Source organism: Salvelinus sp. IW2-2015, linkage group LG11, assembly GCF_002910315.2.
Source record: "Salvelinus sp. IW2-2015 linkage group LG11, ASM291031v2, whole genome shotgun sequence".
In the NCBI taxonomy this organism is placed as follows: domain Eukaryota; kingdom Metazoa; phylum Chordata; class Actinopteri; order Salmoniformes; family Salmonidae; genus Salvelinus; species Salvelinus sp. IW2-2015.
Window position 1 is genome coordinate 46,062,686 of NC_036851.1, and position 25,151 is coordinate 46,087,836.

The following is a 25,151-nucleotide window of genomic DNA, read 5'->3' on the forward strand; positions in this document are numbered from 1 at the left end:
GACTGGACCGAGCTGCAACAAACACTCAAACTGGACAGTTTTATCTCAATCTCTTCATTCAAAGACTCAATCATGGACACTCTTACTGATAGTTGTGGCTGCTTTGTGTGATGAATTGTTGTCTCTACCTTTTTGCTCTTTGTGCTGTTGTCTGTGCCCAATAATATTTGTACCATGTTTTGTGCTGCTACCATGTTGTGCTGCTGCCATGTTGAGTTGCTACCATGTTGTTGTCATGTTGTGTTGCTGCCTTGCTATGTTGTTGTCTTAGGTCTCTCTTTATGTAGTGCTGTGTTGTCTCTCTTGTTGTGATGTGTGTTTTGTCCTATATTTATTTATTATTATCATTTTTTAAATCCCAGCCCCCGTCCCCACAGGAGGCCTTTTGCCTTTGGTAGGCCGTCATTGTAAATAAGAATTTGTTCTTAACTAACTTGCCTAGTTAAATAAAGGTTAAATAAAATAAATAAAAAGACACATGAAATGGTTCAAAATGGGAATACTTCGCCTTCCCAGCACTATGGCTGCTGAATCAAGTGCCCCTACCACCAACAGCGGAAATTATTTTAATAAATAGGAACGCAAGGTTTTATCGTTGTTGTTTTTTACAGAAATGTTTGATGAGTCACTAGGAATGGCTTGGAGATCGACCAGTTGATCGAGATCGAAGTAGTTACACGAATTAGAACTAGATTAACTTCTCTAGCTAACGTCAACTAATCGGCAAAAAAGCTAGAGGTAAACAAACAGTGACGTCAGTATAATGCGACAGCTTTACTAGCTTTACTGTCAGTGTTAGCAGGTCAGGTAACAAATTAGTGTCATCCAAATAATTTGTTGTTGTAACATCCAAGTATGTTAATAATGACACGTGAGGCAGCTGAAAGCGTTTATTGAAACAACAAAAAAAGTGTCAGTTTAGGATGATGCCAAAGTTAGGCTAATTACATAGGAGTAACAGGAGTTCCCTATGGCTGTAGGCTACATGGGGGCATGGTCACGTTAAACCACGCCTCACCGTGTGTTTCTATTCAGGGTTTAAGAAGGCTTCAAATGTGTGTAATTTCCATTTTAAAATGTCAGACTTGATTTGCCCTAATGAAAAATGTATCAATCCCTACAAAAATGTCTATTAATTACAATCCCCAGAATAATTCACATTTCCTGTTGCTGCAGGATTATTTACCTGCTGTAGCAAACTGGCTCAAATTAAGATCTTACATCTGTAGGTGGTATACAGCTATGACCTGAAGTTACTTTTTTGGAGCAGGTTAGGAGATTTAACATGGCAGGTTAAGATAATTAACATGGCAGGTTAAGAGAATTAACATGGCAGTTTAAGAGAATTTACAAAGCAGGTTAAGATAATTAACATGGCAGGTTAGGAGAATTAACATGGCAGGTTAAGAGAATTTACAAAGCAGGTTAGGAGAATTAACATGGCAGGTTAGGAGAATTAACATGGCAGATTAAGAGAATTTACGCAGCAGGTTAGGAGAATTAACATGGCAGGTTAGGGGAATTAGGGTTAGGATTAGTTAAAATGGTCTCCTAACCTGCTACGTAAATGTACTTCTGGTCTTGGCTATACTCCATCTAGTCACAACCAGCTCTGGCCCCTTGTGGTCAACGTGTCCTGTCTTTGCAGTGATCAACAGGATCTGGAAGCTGCTCATTCATTAATCTGGAGTCCATGACACACAGCACTTCCTCTCTGGTTTGCATTTTGGCTCATGACACGGCATTAAACAGAATTACACAGTTGAAGAGGAGGATGTGATATGATAGCACAAACAGATATGGGACCAGGCTAGGGAAAGACAGAGTAACCCCGTGGACTCAAGAACTTGAACTTGAAATGAACTGGAGAAATTTCCGCACCATAATGCTGCACGTTAGTGCCCAGTGCCCTTATGGTGAAATAATTGACACATAGCCAATATGACACAATGTAAAAACTAGGAAGTATGGGTGTGTTCTTGGGCTTAATGCTGCAAGGTTCTTATGCACTATAAACATGCACATATTTCACAATACCCTCTATCTGTCTGGTACGTGGGAGGCCGGATATGAGATTGGCTGTGAAAGAATGGAGAGGACGACAATTGAAACTTCACTTCAACTTCTTTAATGTCATGATGTACACAGGAGAATATGACAGAGTATTATAAACCCATAGATTTAGGAGAAGGTTGTAGAGAGTTCCTCCTTTGATTGTCACACAAGACTGCTACTTGAATGGTTAATATAGAACGGTTGGTAGACATTATGCAAAATAGAAATGACGTTTTTACATAGACAGGAGAAGATTGATCATGTCTGGAAAATGAATCATTGAAACAAATCAATCTTGCAGCTGTCTGATAACAGGCAGGCTAAACCATGGGATTTGTCGAATAAAACGAAAATCAGTTTGCAGCTGCTTGATAATAATGAACAATGGACTATTTTAAAGGATCTTCAAAACAAGTCTGTTCGCTCTGGGGAATATACAGTATGTGAAGAGATACATTCTCTGAGATTCACCAGTGTGAGTGAAATGCATATCAATGATCTGTCATCATATTTATATTGCTTTCTGCCTATTTTAGACAATTTGCTCTTCTGTCTCAGCATACCTGTACATGTTGCTTTTGTTTCTAAGTTTAAGTGTTTTCCGTATTATGCTGGTTATGAAAGTTTGTGTTCTTAAGGCCTCATAAGAATTGTTATTGGTTGGTTATCATAGGTCATAGTCATTAGTTAAGAACCTAATTAATATAGGTCATTCTTAGTACAATAATGGCATGTTCAGCTTAAGGGTGTGTTCGTAAATTCAATCTGGAGTGCCAGTGGGAATAGTATAGGGAATAGAGTGCTATAGGGAATAGTATAGGGAATAGAGTGCTTTAAGGAATAGTATAGGGAATAGAGTGCTATAGGGAATAGGGTGCCATTTCGGATGTAGACATCGTTTTGTCTAGGGCTTACTAAGGCCTCACACGTGTTTTCGTAGATAAACACATTATAAATATTAGCATTTTCCATTTGTTATGGGAGATGCAATCACTATGGCTCATTTTTATTTATTTATTTATTTATTTATTTTCTCCTTCATTTAACCAGGTAGGCTAGTTGAGAACAAGTTCTCATTTACAACTGTGACCTGGCCAAGATAAAGCTGCGACACAAACAACAACACAGTTAAACATGGAATAAACAAACATGCAGTCAATAATACAATAGAAATAAAGTCTATATACAGTGTGTGCAAATGAGGTAGGATAAGGGAGGAATGGCAATAAATAGGCCATAGTGGTGAAATAATTACAATATAGCAATTAAACACTGGAGTGATAGATGTGCAGAAGATGAGTGTGCAAGTAGAGGTAGTTGGATGGGCTATTTACAGATGGGCTATGTACAGGTGCAGTGATCTGTGAGCTGCTCTGACAGCTGGTGCTTAAAGTTAGTGAGGGAGATATGAGTCTCCAGCTTCAGTGATTTTTGCAGTTCGTTCCAGTCATTGGCAGCAAAGAACTGTAAGGAAAGGCAGCCAAAAGTAGGAATTGGCTTTGGGGGCGACCAGTGAGATATACCTGCTGGAGCACGAGCGCGTGATTTATCGGTGGTAACTGTGTTTCCTAGCCTCAGTGCAGTGGGCAGCTGGGAGGAGGTGCTCTTATTCTCCATGGACCTTAGGGTGTCCCAGAACTTTTTGGAGTTTGTGCTACAGGATGCAAATTTCTGTTTGAAAAAGCTAGCCTTTGCTTTCCTAACTGCCTGTGTATATTGGTTCGTAACTTCCCTGAAAAGTTGCATATCGCAGGGGCTATTCAATGCTAATGCAGAACGCCACAGGATGTTTTTGTGCTGGTCAAGGGCAGTCAGGTCTGGAGTGTTCCTGGTTCTCAATTTTTTGAATGGGGCATGTTTATTTAAGATGGTGAGGAAAGCACTTTTAAAGAATAACCAGGCATCCTCTACTGTCGGAATGAGGTCAATATCCTTCCAGGATACCCGGGCCAGGTTGATTAGAAAGGCCTGCTCGCTGAAGTGTTTTAGGGAGCGTTTGACAGTGATGAGGGGTGGTCGTTTGACCGCAGACCCATTACGGACGCAGGCAATGAGGCAGTGATCGCTGAGATCCTGATTGAAGACAGCTAGGGTGTATTTGGAGGGCAGGTTGGTTAGGATGATATCTATGAAGGTGCCCGTGTTTACGGATTTGGGGTTGTACCTGATAGGTTCATTGATAATTTTGTGAGATTGAGGGCATCAAGCTTAGATTGTTGGACGGCCGGGGTGTTAAGCATGTCCCAGTTTAGGTCACCTAACAGTATTAACTCTGAAGATAGATGGGGGGCAATAAATTCACATATGGTGTCCAGGGCACAGCTGGGGGCTGAGGGGGGTCTATAGCAAGCGGCAACGGTGAGAGACTTGTTTCTGGCAAGGTGGATTTTTAAAAGTAGAAGCTCAAATTGTTTGGGCACAGACCTGGATAGTAAGACAGAACTCTGTATGCTATCTCTGCAGTAGATTGCAACTCCGCCCCCTTTGGCAGTTGTATCTTGTCGGAAAATGTTATAGTTAGGGATGGAAATTTCACTGTTTTTGGTGGTCTTCCTAAGCCAGGATTCAGACACGGCTAGGACATCCGGGTTGGCAGAGTGTGCTAAAGCAGTGAATAAAACAAACTTAGGGAGGAGACTTATAATGTTAACATGCATGAAATCAAGGCTTTTACGGTTACAGAAGTCAACAAATGAGAGCGCCTGGGGAATGGGAGTGGAGCTAGGCACTGCAGGGCCTGGACTAACCTATACATCACCAGAGGAACAGAGGAGGAGTAGGAAAAGGGTACGGCTAAAGTCTATAAGAACTGGTCATCTAGTACGTTCGGGACAGAGAGTAAAAGGAGCAGGTTTCTGTGCACGGTAGAATAATGTACAGACAAAGGTATGGTATGATGTGAATACAGTGGAGGTAAACCTATGCATTGAGTGACGATGAGAGAGATATTGTCTCTAGAAACATAATTTAAACCAGGTGAGGTCACCGCATGTGTGGGAGGTGGAACTAAAGGGTTAGCTAAGGAGTATTGAGCAGGGCTAGAAGCTCTACAGTGAAATAAGGCAATAATTACTAACCAAAACAGCAAAGGACAAGGCATATTGACATTAGGGAGAGGCATGCATAATCGAGTGATTATTGGGTCCAGTGAGTAGCTGGCGAGCTGGTCATAGTCATTAGTTACCCAATTAATATAGGTCATTGTTAGTACAATAATAACCTATATGATTGCATAAGCACAGTGTATTAAGTTAAACAGCAGTGTATTAAGTTAAACAGCAGTGTATTACGTTAAACAGCAGTGTATTGAGATAAACATTAGTCTATTAAGTTAAACATCAGTGTATTAAGTTAAACAGTGTATTACGTTAAACATCAGTGTATTACGTTAAACATCAGTGTATTAAGTTAAACAGTGTATTACGTTAAACATCAGTTATTACGTAAACATAGTTCTATTAGTTAAACATCAGTGTATTACGTTAAACAGTGTAATTACATAAACATCAGTGTATTACGTTAAACATTAGTCTATTAAGTTAAACATCAGTGTATTAAGTTAAACAGTGTATTAAGTTAAACATCAGTGTATTAAGTTAAACAGTGTATTACGTTAAACATCAGTGTATTATGTGAAACATCAGTGTATTAAGATAAACATCAGTGTATTAAGTTAAACAGTGTATTAAGTTAAACATCAGTGTATTAAGTTAAACATCAGTGTATTAAGTTAAACATCAGTGTTATTACGTTAAACATTAGTCTATTAAGTTAAACATCAGTGTATTAAGTTAAACAGTGTATTACTTAAACATCAGTGTATTATGTGAAACATCAGTGATTAAGATAAACATCAGTGTATTACGTTAAACATCAGTGTATTAAGTTAAACATCAGTGTATTACGTTAACATCAATGTATTACGTTAAACAGTGTATACATTAACATCAGTGTATTACGTTAAAACATCAGTGTATTAAGTTAAACATCAGTGTATTAAGTTAAACAGTGTATTACGTTAAACATCAGTGTATTAAGTTAAACATCAGATTGTTTGATTGTGAGTAACCCTGACCACAGAGATGCTATACCACACACAGTGCACAACATTTTTTGTTTTCTTCACCGTCAAAGCACTGCTTGAACGCAAAGTATCAACAATGTATTTCATCTGCAATGGCAAAAGTGCATAAAGATGGCGGGATTCAGATATGACTTCATTGTTTTAGCACAATCCACAGAGTTATGAAACTACGGTGCACAACATGGTTCAATACGCCAATGTACTGTATCGTTTTTTTTTTCTTCATCCACGGTCTTGGAGCTAAAATTGGGATCATGTAGAGTATACTCTGCTAAAGACAATGCAAAGAAAAAAAAGGAGATCAATGTTCAATACGGCGAACAAGGCATTTGTGACAAGTGCATGGGGGGCGCCATAATTATGGACATCCGCTATTGTATTGAAATGTCCATGTTTATGCTGCTATTGGAAAGGTAAAACCTTCTTCACTCTCTCCACAGTTGTAGGTGTTATGTCTGGTATGGCCATATGGCTAGGTGGCAGACATAACAATGCCATAACAACATATCAGACACATTCTCAAGGACAATATTTGTTTTGCTCTGTAACATGATTAAAGGACTAGGCTCGAATCCCCAAAATCTTGACAATGTCTTTTATTAGAGAGATTAAAAAAAAATTAAAATGTCTTTATTTTCATATTGCCATGCACTCACGCCACGCTAGCCCATTACCAGGGGAACAGCCTCCTCCTCTTCTCCTGGCTCCCGGTGAAGCCCCCTGGGGATAGTGGCATGGTTCTGAGCACCATGGTGTCATTCCAGAACCCGTAGACCAGGCAGCAGGCGTCAGCCCGCTTCACTGTGAACTCGTAGCACCTTTGCGGCAACAGGTTGTTGACCTGTATGCAGTAGGAGTTGCAGGTCACCGTTCCTAGCTGGTTCCCTTCCTCCGTGTTGGTCGGCTGGAGGAGCTTGTAGCGGATCTCAAACTGTTCCCCAGGCTCCTGCTGCTCCTGCCCGGCCATTTCCCAGTGCAGCCGGGCGCAGTCGGCCAGAGCCTCCGAGCGTGACGTGTCGAACATCACGGGCATTTTGACGGACAGCCTCAAATGAATCTGGGGCACCTTGGCGTTGCCCGTCTCAGAGATGAGCCGGTGCTTTGTGTGCAGCTCCCCGGGCATCAGTGTCGAGTCAAAGTCCGTGAACGCCTTCATGAGATGCGCTATCCTCCCATTTATGTGGGCGACCTCTTGATCGCCATAGTCGCTCTGGCTGGCTATGGCCTCCATTTCCACTTTGCCCTTACAGAACTGCTCGTAGAGCTCCTCCAGCAGGCTCAGCTGGATCTGCACCTGGCTGTGGCCCAGCTTCTTCATCCGCTGGAACTTCCAGGGATCGATGAGGTGGAGGATGGTGGAGTTGGACAGGTAGTTCTGCTGCTGCTGCGGGTCTGGTTGGTGGAGTGTGTCCTGGCGCATGACCTCCAGGTAATAGGAGCACTTATTGAGGATGTCCAGTTTGGACTTGCACTGCTTGATGTTACAGGGGTGGAGCTTAGTGGAGAGCAGCTGCGTGACCTGGTCATGGAGGTCTTTGAAGGTGATCCATTTTTTCGGGTCCATGCCGGGGCTGTCTCCTCCCTGGCCACCAGCGCAGCGTGTCTTCATGGGGTGGCGCTGATCGCTGACGTCACTGTCATCGCCCGGGGGGGTCATCATTCTTTTCATGTCAGCTGCAAAACATACATGGAGATTTCCCTTCGTCATATAATTAAACATCTCTGTCTGTATTACTTTGGCGAGCTACATGTTTTCTCTCTTATGTAAAGGTTAAACAGAATGAATTTAAAAAAAATGTTTTATTGTCATACACACCGGATAGGTGCAGTGAAAATTGTTGTTTTACAAGGTCAGCTATAATAGTACGGCGCCCCTGGAGCAAATTAGGGTTAAATGCCTTGCTCAAGGGCACATTGACCAATTTTCCACCTTGTACACTCTAACCTATGGGTGAAATGTGTATATATATTTGTGTATGTGAGCACTCAGCCCGTTTGACCTGTAGAAGATTTTTGTGGATGGGAACATTGTCAATAAAGGTGGTAATTGGACGCATACACAGTGTGCAGGACTTTCTGTTATTTTTAAGTATACTTCATTAGCCAGGCGCCTACTTTTTTTAAGGATGAGCATATGACCACAAACTTTTCTTTACAATGAATGTACTCTGAAGATTGATAAGCAACAACAATGATAAGCAACAACAAACTTGGCTAGTTATTTCTTTGGTCAGGCTTTCCATTGAAGACAGATTTGAGACTTCTTCTTTCAAGAGAAAAGCCACAAACTGTCAACCTGTAAAGAAAAATGTTGTGGTTCACCACTTGACAGTTGAAATGATGCAACATTAAGGAAAAAAACGAATAGGCTATAGAGATCCACTGTCTTCCGACAGGTGGTGTTATTCAAACGTGAAAGCAGTTGTGCCATCTGACCTAAGACACTGCTAGAGATCATGAAATAGGCCTAAGTACAGTGCCTTCAGAAAGTATACACACCGCTTGACTTTCCACATTTTGTCTTGTTACAGCCTGAATTTTAAATAGATTAAATGAGATTTTTTTGTCACTGGCCTACACACAATACCCCATAATGTCAAAGTGGAATTTCTACAAATTAATATAAAATGAAAAAAATGAAATTTCCTGCATCAATAAGTATTCAACCCTTTTGTTATGGTAAACCTAAGTAAGTTCAGGAGTAAAAATGTGCTTAACACGTCACATAATAAGTTACATGGACTCACTCTGTGTGCAATAATAATGTTTAACATGATTTTTTGAATGACTACCTCATCTCTGTACCCCACACAATTATCTGTAAGGTCCCTCAGTAGAGCAGTGAATTTCAAACACAGATTCAACCACAAAGAACAGGGAGGTTTTTCAATGCCTCCCAAGAAGGGCACCTATTGGTAGATTGGTAAAAACAAAAAAGCAGACATTGAATATCCCTTTGAGCATGGTGAAGTTATCAATTTCACTTTGGATCATGTGCCAATACACCCAGTCACTACAAAGATACAGGCATCATTCCCAGTGGTGGAAAAAGTACCCAATAGTCATAATTGAGTAAAAGTAAAGATACCTTAATAGAAAATGACTCGAGTAAAAGTGAAAGTTACCCAGTAAAATACTACTTGAGTAAAAGTCTAAAAGTATTTGGTTTAAAATATACTTAAGTATCAAAAGTAAATGTAAATTGCTAAAATATACTTAAGTATCAAAAGTAAATGTATAAATAATTTCAAATTCCTTATATTAAGCAAATCCGACAGCACAATGTTCATGTTCTTTTAATTTACAGATAGCCAGGGGCACACTCCACCACTTAGACATACTTTACAGATTAAGCATTTGTGTTTAATGAGTCTGGCAGATCAGAGGCGGTAGGGATGACCATGGATGTTCTCTTGATAAGTATGCGAATTTGACAATTTTTAAGCATTCAAAATGTAACGAGTACTTTTGGGTGTCAGGGAAAATGTATGGAGTAAAAAGTACATCATTTTCTTTAGGAATGTAGTGAAGTAAAAGTTGTCAAAAATATAAATAGTCAAGTAAAGTACAGATACTCCCCAAAACTACTTAAGTAGTACTTTAAAGTATTTTTACTTAAGTACTTTACACCACTGATCCTTCCTAACTCAGTTGCCAGAGAGGAAGGAAACCGCTCAGGGATTTCACCATGAGGCCAATGGTGACTTTAAAACAGTTACAGAGTTTAATGGCTTTGATAGGAGAAAACAGGATAGATCAACTATATTATAGTTACTCGCAATACTAACCTAATTGACATAGGGAAAAGAAGGAAACCCGTAAAGAATAAAAATATTCCAAAACATGCATCCTGTTTGCAAAAAGGCACTAAAGTAATACTGCAAAAAAATGTGGCAAAGCAATTAACTTTTTGGCTTGAATACAAAGTGTTATGTTTGGGATTAATCCAATACAGCACATTACTGAGTACCACTCTCCATATTTTCAAGCATAGTGGTCGCTGCGTCATGTTATGTGTATGCTTGTAATTGTTGAGGACTGGGGAGATTTTCAGGATAAAAAAGAAATGGAATGGAGATTCACAGGCAAAATCCTAGAGGGAAACCTGGTTCAGTCTGCTTTCCACCAGACACTGGGAGATTAATTCACCTTTCAGCAGGACAATAACCTAAAACACAAGGCCAAATCTACACTGGAGTTGCTTACCAATAATACAGTGAATGTGTCTGAGTGGCCGAGTTACAGTTTTGACTTAAATCTGATTGAAAATCTATAAAAACACCTGAAAATTGTTGTCTAGCAATGATCAACAACCAATTAGACAAAACGTGAACAATTTTCCCAAAGATTATGGGCAAATGTAGCACAATCCAGGTGTGGAAAACTCTTAGAGACATACCTAGAAAGACTCACAGCTGTGATCCCTGCCAAAGGTGATTCTAACATATATTGACTCAGGGAGTTGAAAGTCAGTAAGTAAGTAAGTAAGAATGTTTATCTTATCAAGATATATTAGTGTTTTATTTTTCATGAATATTTGTACAAATGGTAAAACATTTCTTTCCCTTTAACATTCTAATTTCCATCACAATTGCATGACAGCATGTTTCACATTCAAAATATTGGAGATCTCCAGTTGTATAGAAGGGGTGTGAAAAATTCCAGATTCAAAGGTCAGACTGAGATATAGGCTAGACCGAACACAGCACATTAACACATGTACAGCAGGTAAGAAATAGGCCTAGCCAATGATCAACGTTAATGTTTTTCCACCCTCAAAACAAATACAGCAAGACCGAAAGTAAGTTGGACAACGTTTGGCCTTTTTATAAAAAACAATTGGCTACCTGCTTGAACAAAAAATCCAAAATGAAATTAAATAATACATTGACAGCTTGTTGGTTAAAATACGTCTGAATAAATGAAATATACAATGAAATCGCTATTTACAGATAGATGCGGTCAAATATATTGGCACAGTTGAAATTTACAATGAAGTTCAATGGAGCAGAATGTTCTGTTTATTCTTTTCAAAACTGGTTGAATTGTTATTTTTCCCCTGTAGGCACCTGCAACTTACCACATGTAAGATAAATTATACAGTAAATGAGAATAACTGCCTCCAACTAAATTCATCAGAATTTTTTATAATTTAGTCCAGGACATTTTTGACTTTGAAGTGAAAAATCGAAATTTCAGTTTAGATTTTTTGATGCTTGGTCCTGTGCAGTTGTATGTCAAATCAAATCAAATGTTATTTGTCACAAGCTTCGTAAACAACAGGTGTAGACTAACAGTGAAATGTTTACTTATGGGCCCTTCCCAACAATGCATAGAGAAAGAAAATAGAGAAATAACAGATTCAGATGATTTAACAGTCACATGTACAGGGTTGCAGGTTTGATTGCAGGGTAGGTTGAAAAAGTAAATACGTAATAATAAAAGTAATAATAAATAAACAAAGAGTAACAATAACTTTTACACAGGGTACCAGTACTGAGTCAATGTGCAAGGGCACGAGGTAATTGAAGTAGAAATGTACATATAACTAGGAATAAAGTAACAAGTTAAACAAATACACATGTAAACACCAAAAGATTTTTCAATTTCAATGTACAGTACCGGTCAAAAGTTTGGACACACCTACTCATTCAATGGGTTTTCTTAATTTTTTTGGACTATTTTCTACATTGTAGAATACTAGTGAAGACATCAAAACTATGAAATAACACATATGGAATCATGTAGTAACCAAAAAAGTGTTATACAAATGAAAACATATTTTTTATTTGAGATTCTTCAAAGTAGCCACCCTTTGCCTTGATGACAGCTTTGCACACTCTTGGCATTCTCTCAACCACATTCACGAGGTAGTCACCTGGAATGCATTTCAATTAACAGGTTTGCCTCGTTAAAAGTTCATTTCTGGAATTTCTTTCCTTAATGCGTTTGAGCCAATCAGTTGTGTTGTGACAAGGTAGGGGTGGTCTACAAAAGATAGCCCTATTTGGTAAAAGACCAAGTCCATATTATGGCAACAACAGCTCAAATAAGCAAAGAGAAACGACAGTCCATCATTAATTTAAGACATGAAGGTCAGTTAATCTGGAACATTTCAAGAACTTTGAAAGTTTCTTCAAATGCAGTCGCAAAAACCATCAAGTGCTATGATGAAACTGGCTCTCATGAGGACCGCCACAGGAAAGGAAGACCCAGAATTAAATCTGCTGCAGAGGATAAGTTCATTAGAGTTAACTGCACCTCAGATTGCAGCCCAAATAAATGCTTCAGAGTTCAAGGAACAGACACACCTCAACATCAACTGTTCAGAGGAGACTGTGTGAATCAGGCCTTCGTGGTTGAATTGCTGCAAAGAAACCACTACTGAAGGACACCAATAAGAAGAAGAGACTTGCTTGGGCCAAGAAACACGAGCAATGGACATTAGACCGGTGGAAATCTGTCCTTTGGTCTGATGAGTCCAAATTTGAGATTTTTGGTTCCAACTGCTGTCTTTGTGAGACGCAGAGTCGGTGAATGCATGACTGGTTCCCACTGTGAAGCATGGAGGAGGAGGTGTGATGGTGCTTTGCCGGTGACACTGTCAGTGATTTACTTAGAATTCAGGGAACACATTCTGCAGCGATACACCATCCCACCTGGTTTGTGCTTAGTGGAACTATCATTTGTTTTTCAACAGGACGATGACCCAAAACACCTCCAGGTGTATAAGGGCTATTTGACCAGGAAGGAGAGTGATGGAGTGCTGCATCAGATGACCTGGCCTCCACAATCACCCGACCTCAAACCAATTGAGATGGTTTGGGATGAGTTGGACCGCAGAATGAAGGAAAAGCAACCAACAAGTGCTCAGCATATGTGGGAACTCCTTCATGACTGTTAGAAAAGCATTCCTCATGAAGCTGGTTGAGAGAATGCCAAGACTGTGCAAAGCTGTCATCAATGCAAAGCGTGGCTACTTTGAAGAATCTAAAATATATATTTTGATTTGTTTAACACTTTTTTGGTTACTACATGATTCAATGTGTTATTTCATAGTTTTGATGTCTTCACTATTAATCTACAATGTAGAAAATAGTAAAAATAAAGAAAAACCCTTTTGAGTGGTACTGTATTTTAAAATAAATAGTGATTCATGCAAGGGTCAGTCTGCCAATATTTGACTGAATCTGTAGGCTATGGCCTATGCCTGCTCATCAAATTATAGGCTAGCCTAATAGATTTTCAGTCATGATTAATTCTTAGCTAAAGTAGCACCATGAAATTCGCCCACTTGAAAATATATTAATCTTCACTCCTCAAATGACTGAAACTGTATCCAGACAATTTATATCTGATAGGTTACTGGAAGCAGAAGATTATCCATTATATTGACCAGATACTCGTAACAACGTAAGCAGTACGGCACTTCTATTCGATATTACGTTGTTACGAGTAGCAAATAAACCATTACATTTTTGTGGACCAAATTCGACACTCACTGACCTCCATACAAAAACGAATCGTTTGTTGAGCGAAAGAAATTACTAACAACCGCCACCTGCTGGACAAGACAGATTTTGTGCCCAGTTATCACTCTCGCTTCGCCTCTTCCTCTACTAAAAACATTGTGCAAATTTGCAGAAAGGCTTTCGATAGTGTTCAAAACATGCACAGCGAAGCTCTTTTCACAGAAGCTCAACTCTCTTTGACCAACCGACGGTGTTCATTAGGCCTACTGTATTCAAGCAGAATTTCTTACCTGCTCGGTCTAATGCATTGCCGTCTTGCACCACGAATAGTTTGAAAATAAATGTTGTTTTTAATGGTGCTTTTAAAAGTTACCATAGCTACGAACTCAAATGGCACAGGTGCAACATTGTGAGGTCATACTTGCATACATTTTGAGACGATTACAGTTGCCATAGCATAGGTCTTGGCTTAATTTCTCAAGATTGAAACCGATTTAAAAAACCAAACATATTATACCTCTTTATAATGCGTTGCAAACTGAATGTTTGATAACTTTGATTATTAGCCTATTAATCATTCGCGACATCATGCGTCTTTTCGAATGACTTTGCACTACTAGCCTATTTTTACACCCGTTAGGTCTTGACATTTTCATTCCAATGTCTATGTTTTCCAGTAGAGAATACAACTATTTTTTTAGAGAGAAGGACCTAATCCGACATTTAAACCTATGATGGAGAGAATATTGAGACCTGCACCATCTATAGACGACCACAAAGTGGCAGTAAAGACCATCTGTTGCTTTATACAATTGTCACTGGAACTGCAGTAATGACTTGTTAATCACACCATCTGATTGAACAATAGACTTCTAGGGTTGAACCTTCAAAACAATTGTTAGGACTATGATCTAAAGGCGTATACACACACAAATATAGCCTAACATTGGAAAACCGGTCCCAAGTCATTTCACTTGTGTGTTCATTAGGCTAATCATACAATGGAGCAGTGCACTTGGGAAGATCAAATCAAACGTTATTGGTCACATACACATATTTGGCAGATGTTATTGTGGGTGTAGCGAAATGCTTGGATTTAGGAGCTAGAAGCAGAGCTTCCATGTCTGTCAGCGTCATCTTGTACCAAAAACTTCTCAAAGAAGAAATGTACTTTTAATACATGTAATTATAAATTGAATAACACACTTATGAGGTAAAGTAGCCTACTGAAAAATCAGCTGAAGGAAATTGTCATTTTCAAGGGTGCCCTTTTCTTGACCAGGTTCCAAATCAAAAGGCTAGCTGCATTTCAGTTGGAAATGAATTGTTGTTTCACAATGTAAGACCAAGAATTATTTCCAAATATCACATTTGAGTCAGTCATTCGATAGCCTATATCGATGACATTAGGACTAACTGTTGATAAAAGCATGCATAAAGAACAAATATGCCATTTCTGTTCTATATTAATTGAAATGATCATAAATGACCATAGGCCTATAGACAGTTCTGATTGCAAAGCATTTCTATAAGGCCTCTTCTGGCACAACAGATGTAGGCCTGATTACCAACAGCGATGAGACAGCCTACAGGGAGGAGGTGAGAGCCCTGGCGGACTGGTGCCAGGAGAATAACCTCTAAACACAAGGATTTTCGCTGCAAGTGCAATAACATCTGCAAATCTGTGTAGCCTACACGACCAATAAACATTGATTTGATAAGATAGGATAATGGTTCACACCTGACATTATTGGATGGACATGACATTAAGGAGATGACATTATGACAGAGATGACATTATGACAGAGATGACATTATCAACCTCAAATGCATTCATTCCAATCTGTGACTGTAATAGTCCAGTGAGTAATGTAGTAGGTCTACACTTGATAACTTTGATGTACTCATAATATGAGTATATCAGAGTTATCAAGTGTAGATCTACTACATTACTGATCACTGTCTGTTCAATTGACGATAGTTGTGTTTGCACAGCACAGCTGAGTGAGATAGCGTTAAAAGCTGGGGCTGCGTCCCAAATGGCATCCTATTCCCTGGCCTATATAGTGCACCACTTTTGACCAGGACCTATGGTCAAAAGTAGTGCACTATGTAGGGAATAAAGTACCATTTGGGACACATATTAAATCATCATTACATAGGCTTGTTTCAACAATTATATTCAATCATATGACTGAATGTTTATTCTAGCTACATGATTAAGTCTTATGTCACCAGTGTTTTTACATATTGAAATGACAACATCTCTGACATCTTATAAGTCTATAATTGGATGAATCGTTATATAAGCTCTATTCTATAATGGTATTACCATCACTTTGTCAACATAGTTGTTTTGCTTCGCCTTAACTTATAAATCCATAATTTCTATTGGATTCCACATTGCATTTCATCCAACACCCAATTTAAAATATTTGTTTTATCCAATTCGGTTGAGATTTGTTTATAAACCCTAGATAGCATGAATATGGCAATGTATAGATTCTACTATTAGAGGGCAGCGTCTATGATGTTTTACATTGTTTTTGTGGGAAGTATTCCAGTAAGAGTCTATGCAGTCTGTTATCAGCAACACCATTGTCTTCCAGAAGTGATCTGTGATGATGGACCTCTCTCACGGAGATCTTAATAACCCAATGATCTTCTATTCAGACCAAAAAACACCCTAGAGAGAATTCTTCAGATCATACAGTGATTACAAGGGGAAAATTCCCCCAAAGCGCACCTATTTTGCCTCGCCTGATGAGGCGAAATATGAGCATCACGCCTACATGTCGACAGACTGTCTGTCTCTGTCTCTGGCTGCGTCCCAAATTACACCCTATCCCTACATAGACAGTGCACTACTTTTGACCAGACCCCTATGGCCAGACCCCTCAGTAAACATTTAATTGTACAGTTTTACACACCACTGTATCCTGCTCATATGACAAAACTCTGATATGATTTTAGAGTTTGATGGGCCCTGGTCAAAAGTTGCAGGTTATAGAGGTAAGAGGGTGCCATTTGTGAGGTAACCTTAGTCTGTACAATGTGTACCTCTCCATTGGTTGTGAGGCCCAGGACCCCCCTCATTCACTGTTTATTTTTTAAGGGTACAGTAGCCCTCTCTTCATTCACTGTTACTCTTTTAAAGGTACAGTAAGTAGCCCTCTCTTCATTCACTGTTACTCTTTTAAAGGTACAGTAAGTAGCCCTCTCTTCATTCACTGTTACTCTTTTAAAGGTACAGTAGCCCTTTTATCATTCACTGTTTCTCTTTTAAAGGTGCAGTAGTCCTCTCGCTATTCACTCTTTCAGTTCTAGGAAGAAGAACTAGGTTAAATCCCAAATGGCACACTTTCTCCCATTTAGAGCTCTACAACAGTAGTGCACTATATAGGGAATAGTATTCCATTTGGGACACATTCATAACCCTTTTTGAACTCAACCCTTTTGGTGACTGACACACACACACCCTCCATCTTAGGTGACCTAATTTCCTTTGGTAGCAGCCGTGGGAATGCAACATCTGAATACAAACTGACCAGAATGTTTTTTGTGTGCGTCCATGATATCATTGAACTAATCAATTACTGTAAAAAGATTACTGAAGATTTGGATATAAATGATTGGCAGCGCGACAGTGAGAAGTGCTCTTGTTTGCTAGGTCTAAAAGACAATTTAAGATAAAATATGTATGTTTAGTTTCAAACACTTTTGAGTTTTTAAAAATTATTATTGCTGTCTTACAAATATCACGAGATTTGACAAATCAATTCCTATCAGTTCCATTCACACCTTTCCCTTGGGTGGGGAGAAGGCCACCTGGTTCAATGATCCAATTTTAACCATGACTCTCTGCTCAAGCAACGGAACTGCACTCTGCCGAGTGATAATCCTCATGAGGTCAAACTAACATTGCAGCAGTAGAGATTAACTTAAATTCAGATAATGACTTTACATGGCCTTACCTGGTTATACAATACTGGTGTAGGGTGAGGTTGCCCCTAGATGCTGATCTGGGATCAGTTTTGCATTTTCAGTTTTGCATGGCCTGGCACATTGACGTAAACATGTAGCTTTAGACCCCTCAATTGGTTTGATATCAGTCACCACTTTGAATTTGCACAAACTGTGAATCATCAGTATCATAACTAGTGTGATGTCTCAACACGTTCCATAACCTATGGTCTAAGGAACATACACCTCCATGCCTATTGGATCTGCTAAAATATATCTGTCAGTATAGGACTTAATTTATTTAGTGGCCTTGTGGTTAGAGTTTGGAAGGTTGGGAGTTTGATCCCTGGCTAAGTCATACAAAACGCTGTAAAATGGGGCCAGATGCATCTCTGTTTGGCACTTAGTATTAACTAAATAGATTAGGGGTAAGGCTCTGCGATAGACTAGCGTCCTGTCCAGGGCGTGTACATGTACATCAATATTTATGCCATTTAGAAGACATTTTTATCCAAAGCTGCCATTAAGATGCCTCACGCCATAGAAACAGGATATAGGCTTGCACAAGCCAAGGCTACTTATAGGCCCAACATATGAAGATATTAATCACTGCTCCAGTCAGTGTCCCTATTCATCCAATGATCCTTACCCACCAATTTCATTACGAACTTGAATCCTAGCCCTGCCATGTTATAATAGGACCAATGAGATTAGGATTAACCTGGTTTGAGTGGCCAGAAGAAAATAAACTCTATTGTGCCTCTCTCTATGGCTCCAGGGTAAAGTTTGCCCTAGGTACAGATCTAGGATCAGCTTCCTCTCCCCCAATCCTAACCTTAACCATTAGTGTGGGAAATGCAAAACTGACCCAAGATCACCGTCTAGGAGCAACTTCACCCTGTCTGTGCGCTGAAACAGGAAACTCAACAGTGCCACAGACACTAGGAGAGGAAGTAAGGCCTAGTGTCCATATCCTGGTGTTACAACATCTGAGGGACACAGACATGCAGTACCAGTCAAAAGTTTGGACACACCTACTCATTCAAGGGGTTTTCTTTATTTTTACTATTTTCTACATTGTAGAATAATAGTGAAGACATCAAAACTATGAAATAACACCTTTGGAATCATATAGTAACCAAAAAAGTGTTAAACAAATCAAAATATATTTTATATTTGAGATTCTTCAAAGTAGCCACCCTTTGCCTTGATGACAGCTTTGCACACTCTTGCCATTCTCTCAACCAGCTTCATGAGGTAGTCACCTGGAATGCATTTTAATTAACAGGTGTGCCTCGTTAAAAGTTCATTTGTGGAATGTATTTTCTTAATGCGTTTGAGCCAATCAGTTGTGACAAGGTAGGGGTGGTATACAGAAGATAGCCCTATTTGGTAAAAGACCAAGTCCATATTATGTCAAGAACAGCTCAAATAAGCAAAGCAAAATGACAGTCCATCATTACTTTAAGACATGAAGTTCAGTCAATCCGGAAAATTTCAAGAACTTTGAAAGTTTCTTCAAGTGCAGTCGCAAAAACCTGGCACTCATGAGGACCGCCACAGGAAAGGAAGACCCAGAGTTACCTCTGCTGCAGAGGATAAGTTCATTAGCAGCCCAAATAAATGCTTCACAGAGTTCAAGTAACATACACAAATCAACATCAACTGTTCAGAGGAGACTGCGTAAATCAGGCCTTCGTGATCGAATTGCTGCAAAGAAACCACTACTAAAGGATACCAATAAAAAGAAGAGACTTGCTTGGGCCAAGAAACATGAGCAATGGACATTAGACCGGTGGAAATCTGTCCTTTGGTCTGATGAGTCCAAATTTGCGATTTTTGGTTTCAACCGCCGTGTCTTTGTGAGACGCAGAGTAGGTGAATGGATGATCTCCGCATGAGTGGTTCCCACCGTGAAGCATGGAGGAGGAGGTGTGAGTGTGCTTTGCCGGTGACACTGTCTGTGATTTATTTTGAATTCAAGACACAGTTAACCAGCATGGCTACCACAGCATTCTACAGCGATACGCCATCCCATCTGGTTTGTGCTTAGTGGGACTATCATTTGTTTTTCAACAGGACAATGAACCAAAACACACCTTAAGGCTGTGTAAGGGCTATTTGACCAAGAAGGAGAGTGATTGAGTGCTGCATCAGATAACCTGGCCTCCACAATCACCCGACCTCAATCCAATTGAGATAGTTTGGGATGAGTTGGACTGCAGAGTGAAGGAAAAGCAGCCGACAAGTGGTCATCATATGTGGGAACTCCTTCAAGACTGTTGGAAAAGCATTCCTCATGAAGCTGGTTAAGAGAATGCCAAGAGTGTGCAAAGCTGTCATCAAGGCAAAGGGTGGCTATTTTGAAGAATCTAAAATCTAAAATATATTTGGATTTTTATCCACTTTTTTGGGTACTACATGATTCCATCTGTTATTTCATAGTGTTGATGTCTTCACTATTATTCTACAATGTAGAAAATAGTAAAAACCCTTGAATGAGTAAGTGTGTCCAAACTTTTGACTGGTACTGTACTTTCAGTCAAGTGACACAACTATAAAGAGATTCCTCAAAATCAAAAGGGAAGTAAATGGTTGATAGTCGGAAAATCTGAGCATTTCAACAATGGAACCAGTGTTCTGATATCTACTCACGTGTTGGTAGATCGCACCCGCAGGTGGGTTGTGCCAGAAAATATATTAGCCATGATTGTAATTGTAATGACAGTGAATACTGTGGGTGACAGATTGCGTGAGCAATTACAAGGTTAAATCGTTTCCATAATTGAACTCACAAAATCCCACTGTCACATTCCAAGATTCCATCTTTCCGTCCTGTATAGATAGACTCCCAGGAAAATAAATCAAGTATTTTTTTATGTAATTACACAGAACGTCTCTCCTTTCCAATCACCGTCAGATATTCACCCCAGCAGTAAATGGTCCTGTCACGAACAGTCAAGGCAACCATCTTCTCACCTTAGCTTTGCTCTACACACCATGGCATAGACTGACCAGGTGAATCCAGGTGAAAGTTATGATGCCTTATTGATGTCACCTGTTAATTCCAATTCAATCAGTGTAGATGAAGGTGAGGAGAGGTTAAAGAAGGATTTTTAAGCCTTGAGTCAATTGAAACATGGATTGTGTTTATGTGCCATACAGAGGGTGAACGGGCAAGACAAAATATTGAAGTGCCTTTGAACGGGGTATGGTAGTAGGTGCCAGGCGCACCGGTTTGAGTGTGTCAAGAACTGCAACGCTGCTGTGTTTTTCACTCTCAACAGTTTCCCATGTGTATCAAAAATGGTCCACCACCCAACGGACATCCAGCCAACTTGACTCAACTGTGGGAAGCATTGGAGTCAACATGGGCCAGCATCCCTTTGGAATGCTTTCCACACCTTGTAGAGTCCATGCCCTGACAAATTGAGGCTGTTCTAAGGGCAAAAGGGAGTGCAACTCAATATTAGGACAGTGTTCCTAATGTTTTGTACACTCAGTGTATACACATGCATGTAATAAAGATGCACAAGCTATGAATGGGTTTTAATGAAATAGTCTGTTAACTTTACTCCCCCCCCCAACAAAATACAAATTATGTAATTTGCAAGGGCAAACATTAGTATAGACCTCTGCAGTATGTCACTTAAAGCCTCATGCCGTACTCTCAAACTGAATCAGTTACAGGACAGGACATATGAGGCTCCTCCTCACTTCCACTGACCAGGTCTCCATTGCATGTTGACTTCCTGAAATAGAAGAGAACTGTGCCTTCCAACCACCTGCTGCTGTTACAGCTGTAAGACTGCAGTGAGAGGAAATGGAAAAGCTAAACTAACCATGTATGAGATTATGAGGAAGGCCCCAGTCACGTGGTTTGGATTGACACTGTGGTGTTATGGCTCTAGGATTTACACTGAGGAAAGGAAGCCTGTTATGGATTATACTAGAGGTCACAGGGTTCAAATTGAGCGTCTGGAGGGAAGTGAATGTAAAAGTGGTTTGTTTTGAGTGCCTGAGTTGTTTGGCACTGTCCAGAGACAACCCTTAGCCTCTGACTAGCCCTAACGTACTTTGCAGATCAGAAAGGGTTGAAGTGGTATGAAGCAATATGGCAATATTTCCACATAGGGCAAGGTGGAGTTACCACCATTTCCCTTTTACCTATCCAAGTCTTTCAGATCTACATGAAAGGCCTAGGCCCTTGGGGGTAGGGGGTAGGGGATAAAGTGCACTTGTCTGAGTATGTCTATATGGTAGCACAGGAATCGAATGCATGATTCACACATTGGCCTGCCCCAAATCGTACCGTGCTGGCTCTGATATTTTTATTTTCATATTGTCCCTTCCAGTGCGGTTCCATCAGTAGGGATGGATGCATAGCCAGCCCAGGACAGCTCTGCCTTGTTTGGCTCAGTAGTGATGAATGCGTAGCTAGCCCAGGACAGCTCTGCTTGGCTTGGCTCAGTTGTGATGGATGCGTAGCCAGCCCAGGACAACTTGGCTTGGTTCAGTAGTGATGGATGCTTAGCCAGCTCAGGAATGCCACAGTAGGGATGGATGCGTAGCCAGCCCAGGACAGCTCGGCTAGGATTGGCTCAGTAGTGATGGATATGTAGCCAGCTCAAGATAGCTCGACTTGGCACAGTAGTGATGGATGCATAGCCAGCCCAGGAATGTCTCAGTAGCGATGGATGCATAGCCAACCCAGAAATGGCTCACTAGTGATGGATGCGTAGACAGCCCAGAAATGGCTCAGTAGTGATGCATGCATAGCCAGCCCAGAAATGGCTCACTAGCGATGGATGCGTAGCCAGCCCAAAATGCCCCTCTTCACTAGCCCAATTGCGAATGGCATAGCCAGCCAGAAAAATGCCTCACTAGCGATGGAGCGTAAGCCAGCCCCAGAAATGGCTCAGTAGTGATGGATGCATAGCCAGCCCAGGAATGTCTCCAGTAGCGGATGGATGCATAGCCAGCCCAGGAAATGGCTCACTAGCGATGGGATGCGTAGCCAGCCCAGAAATGGCTCAGTAGTGATGGATGCATAGCCAGCCCAGAAATGGCTCACTAGCGATGGATGCGTAGCCAGCCCAGAAATGGCTCACTAGCGATGGATGCGTAGCCAGCCCAAAAATGGCTCAGTAGTGATGGATGCATAGCCAGCCCAGGAAATAGCTCAGTAGTGATGGATGCATAGCCCAGCCCAGGAATGTCTCAGTAGTGATGGATGCATAGCCAGCCAGGAATGGTTCAACTAGCGATGGATGCGTAGCAGCCCAGGAATAGCTCAGTAGTGATGGATGCATAGCCAGCCCAGGAAATAGCTCAGCAGTGATGATGCGTAGCCAGCCCAGAAATAGCTCAGGCAGTGATGGATGCGTAGCCAGCCCAGGAATAGCTCAGTAGTGATGGATGCGTAGCCAGCCCAGGAAATAGCTCAGTATTGATGGAAGCATAGCCAGCCCAGAAATAGCTCAGCAGTGATGGATGCGTAGCCAGCCCAGAATAGCTCCATGCATGTAGATGATGCGTCAGCCAGCCCAGGAATAGCTCAGTAGTGATGATGATAGCCAGCCCAGGAAATAGCTCAGTAGTGATGGATGCGTAGCCAGCCCAGGAATAGCTCAGTATGATGATATGCGTAGCCAGCCCAGGAATAGCTCAGTAGTGATGGATGCATAGCCAGCCCAGGAATAGCTCAGTAGTGATGGATGCATAGCCAGCCCAGGAATAGCTCAGTAGTGATGGATGCGTAGCCAGCCCAGAAATAGCTTCAGCAGTGATGGATGCGTAGCCAGCCCAGAAATAGCTCAGCAAGTGATGGATGCGTAGCCAGCCCAGGAATAGCTCAGTAGTGATGGATGCATAGCCAGCCCAGGAATAGCTCAGTAGTGATGGATGCATAAGCCAGCCGAGGAATACTCAGTAGTGATGGATGCATAGCCAGCCCAGGAATAGCTCAGTAGTAGGAGATGCGTAGCCAGCCCAGGAATAGCTCAGTAGTGATGATGCGTAGCCAGCCCAGGAATAGCTCAGTAGTGATGATGCGTAGCCACCCAGAAATAGCTCAGCAGTGATGGATGCGTAGCCAGCCCAGGAATAGCTCAGTAGTATGGATGCGTAAGCCAGCCCAAAATAGCTCAGTAGTGATGGATGCGTAGCCAGCCCAGAAATAGCTCAGCAGTGATGGATGCGTAGCCAGCCCAGGAATAGCTCAGTAGTGATGGATGCATAGCCAGCCCAGGAATAGCTCAGTAGTGATGGATGCGTAGCCAGCCCAGAAATAGCTCAGTAGAGTGATGAGCATTAGCCAGCCCAGAAATAGCTCAGCAGTTGATGGATGCGTAGCCAGCCCAGGAATAGCTCAGTAGTGATGGATGCGTAGCCAGCCCAGGAATAGCTCAGTAGTGATGGATGCGTAGCCAGCCCAGAATAGCTCAGTAGTGATGGTGCGTAGGCCAGCCCAGAAATCAGCTCCAGCCAGTGATGGATGCGTAGCCAGCCCAGGAATAGCTCAGTAGTGATGGATGCGTAGCCAGCCCAGAAATAGCTCAGTAGTGTGAGAAAAAGTATAAGGTTAGAGGTTTGGGGTTGCGTGCTCCTGCTAAATGGGATTATACTGGTGCGCTCTGTCAGGCTGTTTTGTTTTGATCAATAGCCACAGAAATCTGTCATACTATATCAGCCTAAATCACCTGTTAAACACATCTGACAGCTTCAAAGGCCCAATCGGCTGTGCTCATGGATTAGTGGAAGTTTTGTTGGTTTTTCTATGAGCGTCGAGGCATGTAATGTGAGAGAAGTAGATATTTGATGGCCGCGTGCCTAGTGAGTTTACCTGACAGGTTATTGGCAGAGAAAAGATATTTGAATACCTGTACTTGGAAACGGTCTCTGGCTTTGTAATATGATAAAGCTTACATCAGTATGTGTTTGCGTATTACCACGCAACTGTACTGCATGTTGGCCATTGTGGCGATTAAGACACATCCATACAATAGAATAATCTGTCAAACAAACAAACATGTCGTACGTCAGAAAATTAGCTACAGCGTTTGGTTTAATTCCCCATTACAGTAGTACGATTGCCCCTCTATTTTGCCTCTAGACCTATTAGTCTAGGTGTGGCGTAAACAATACAACACATTTACATTGAAAGTACTACTCAGTCACAATAAGCACTACTAAGCTCTAACACACTGGGCTATCAGTTACTGTCTTTCAGACTTGCCTTCCACACACCAGTGTTTATCAGTCAGCTGACATAACATCATCAGCAACTGACTCAGTTCACACACAAGGCTGCAAACCCACCCTCGTGATCCTGGCCATTCTCTAGGTGCCTCCCTCTGCCCGGTCATTGAGTGCAGACACACAGATGTATGTGCACGCACACACACACCCAGACATAGAAACGCACACACGCGCACACACGCGCACACACGCGCGCACACGCTATTCCTCTTCCCCCTAGCAGCCTTTCTCCACTCACCCTCTCATTTTCATAGATGCTACCCCTCCCCCATGTTCAGTGAGCAAATACCTAACCTTGCCCACACTCTCCCCCTGTT

General features: G+C 41.1%; 2 protein-coding genes across 2 annotated transcripts in view; one reads left to right on the forward strand and one right to left on the reverse strand.

Moving 5' to 3' along the window:
• The first annotated feature begins 2,369 nt into the window (after positions 1 to 2,369).
• Positions 2,370 to 25,151, forward strand: part of LOC111970486 (stathmin-3-like) — a 118,292-nt gene continuing 95,510 nt past the window's right edge. The window contains exon 1 of the mRNA XM_023997253.2: positions 2,370 to 2,530. The gene's annotated coding sequence lies outside the window, so the exon portion shown is untranslated. The remainder of the gene's footprint in view (positions 2,531 to 25,151) is intronic.
• LOC111970485 (fibronectin type III domain-containing protein 11) lies at positions 6,788 to 7,808 on the reverse strand. The gene has a single exon (XM_023997250.2). The coding sequence runs from the start codon at positions 7,806 to 7,808 to the stop codon at positions 6,810 to 6,812; it is 999 nt and encodes a 332-aa protein (XP_023853018.2). The 3' UTR covers positions 6,788 to 6,809.

Bases quoted from the DNA above. Each gene is read 5' to 3' on its own strand.
- LOC111970485 (XM_023997250.2), bottom strand. From the start codon at position 7,808: ATGAAAAGAATGATGACCCCCCCGGGCGATGACAGTGACGTCAGCGAT.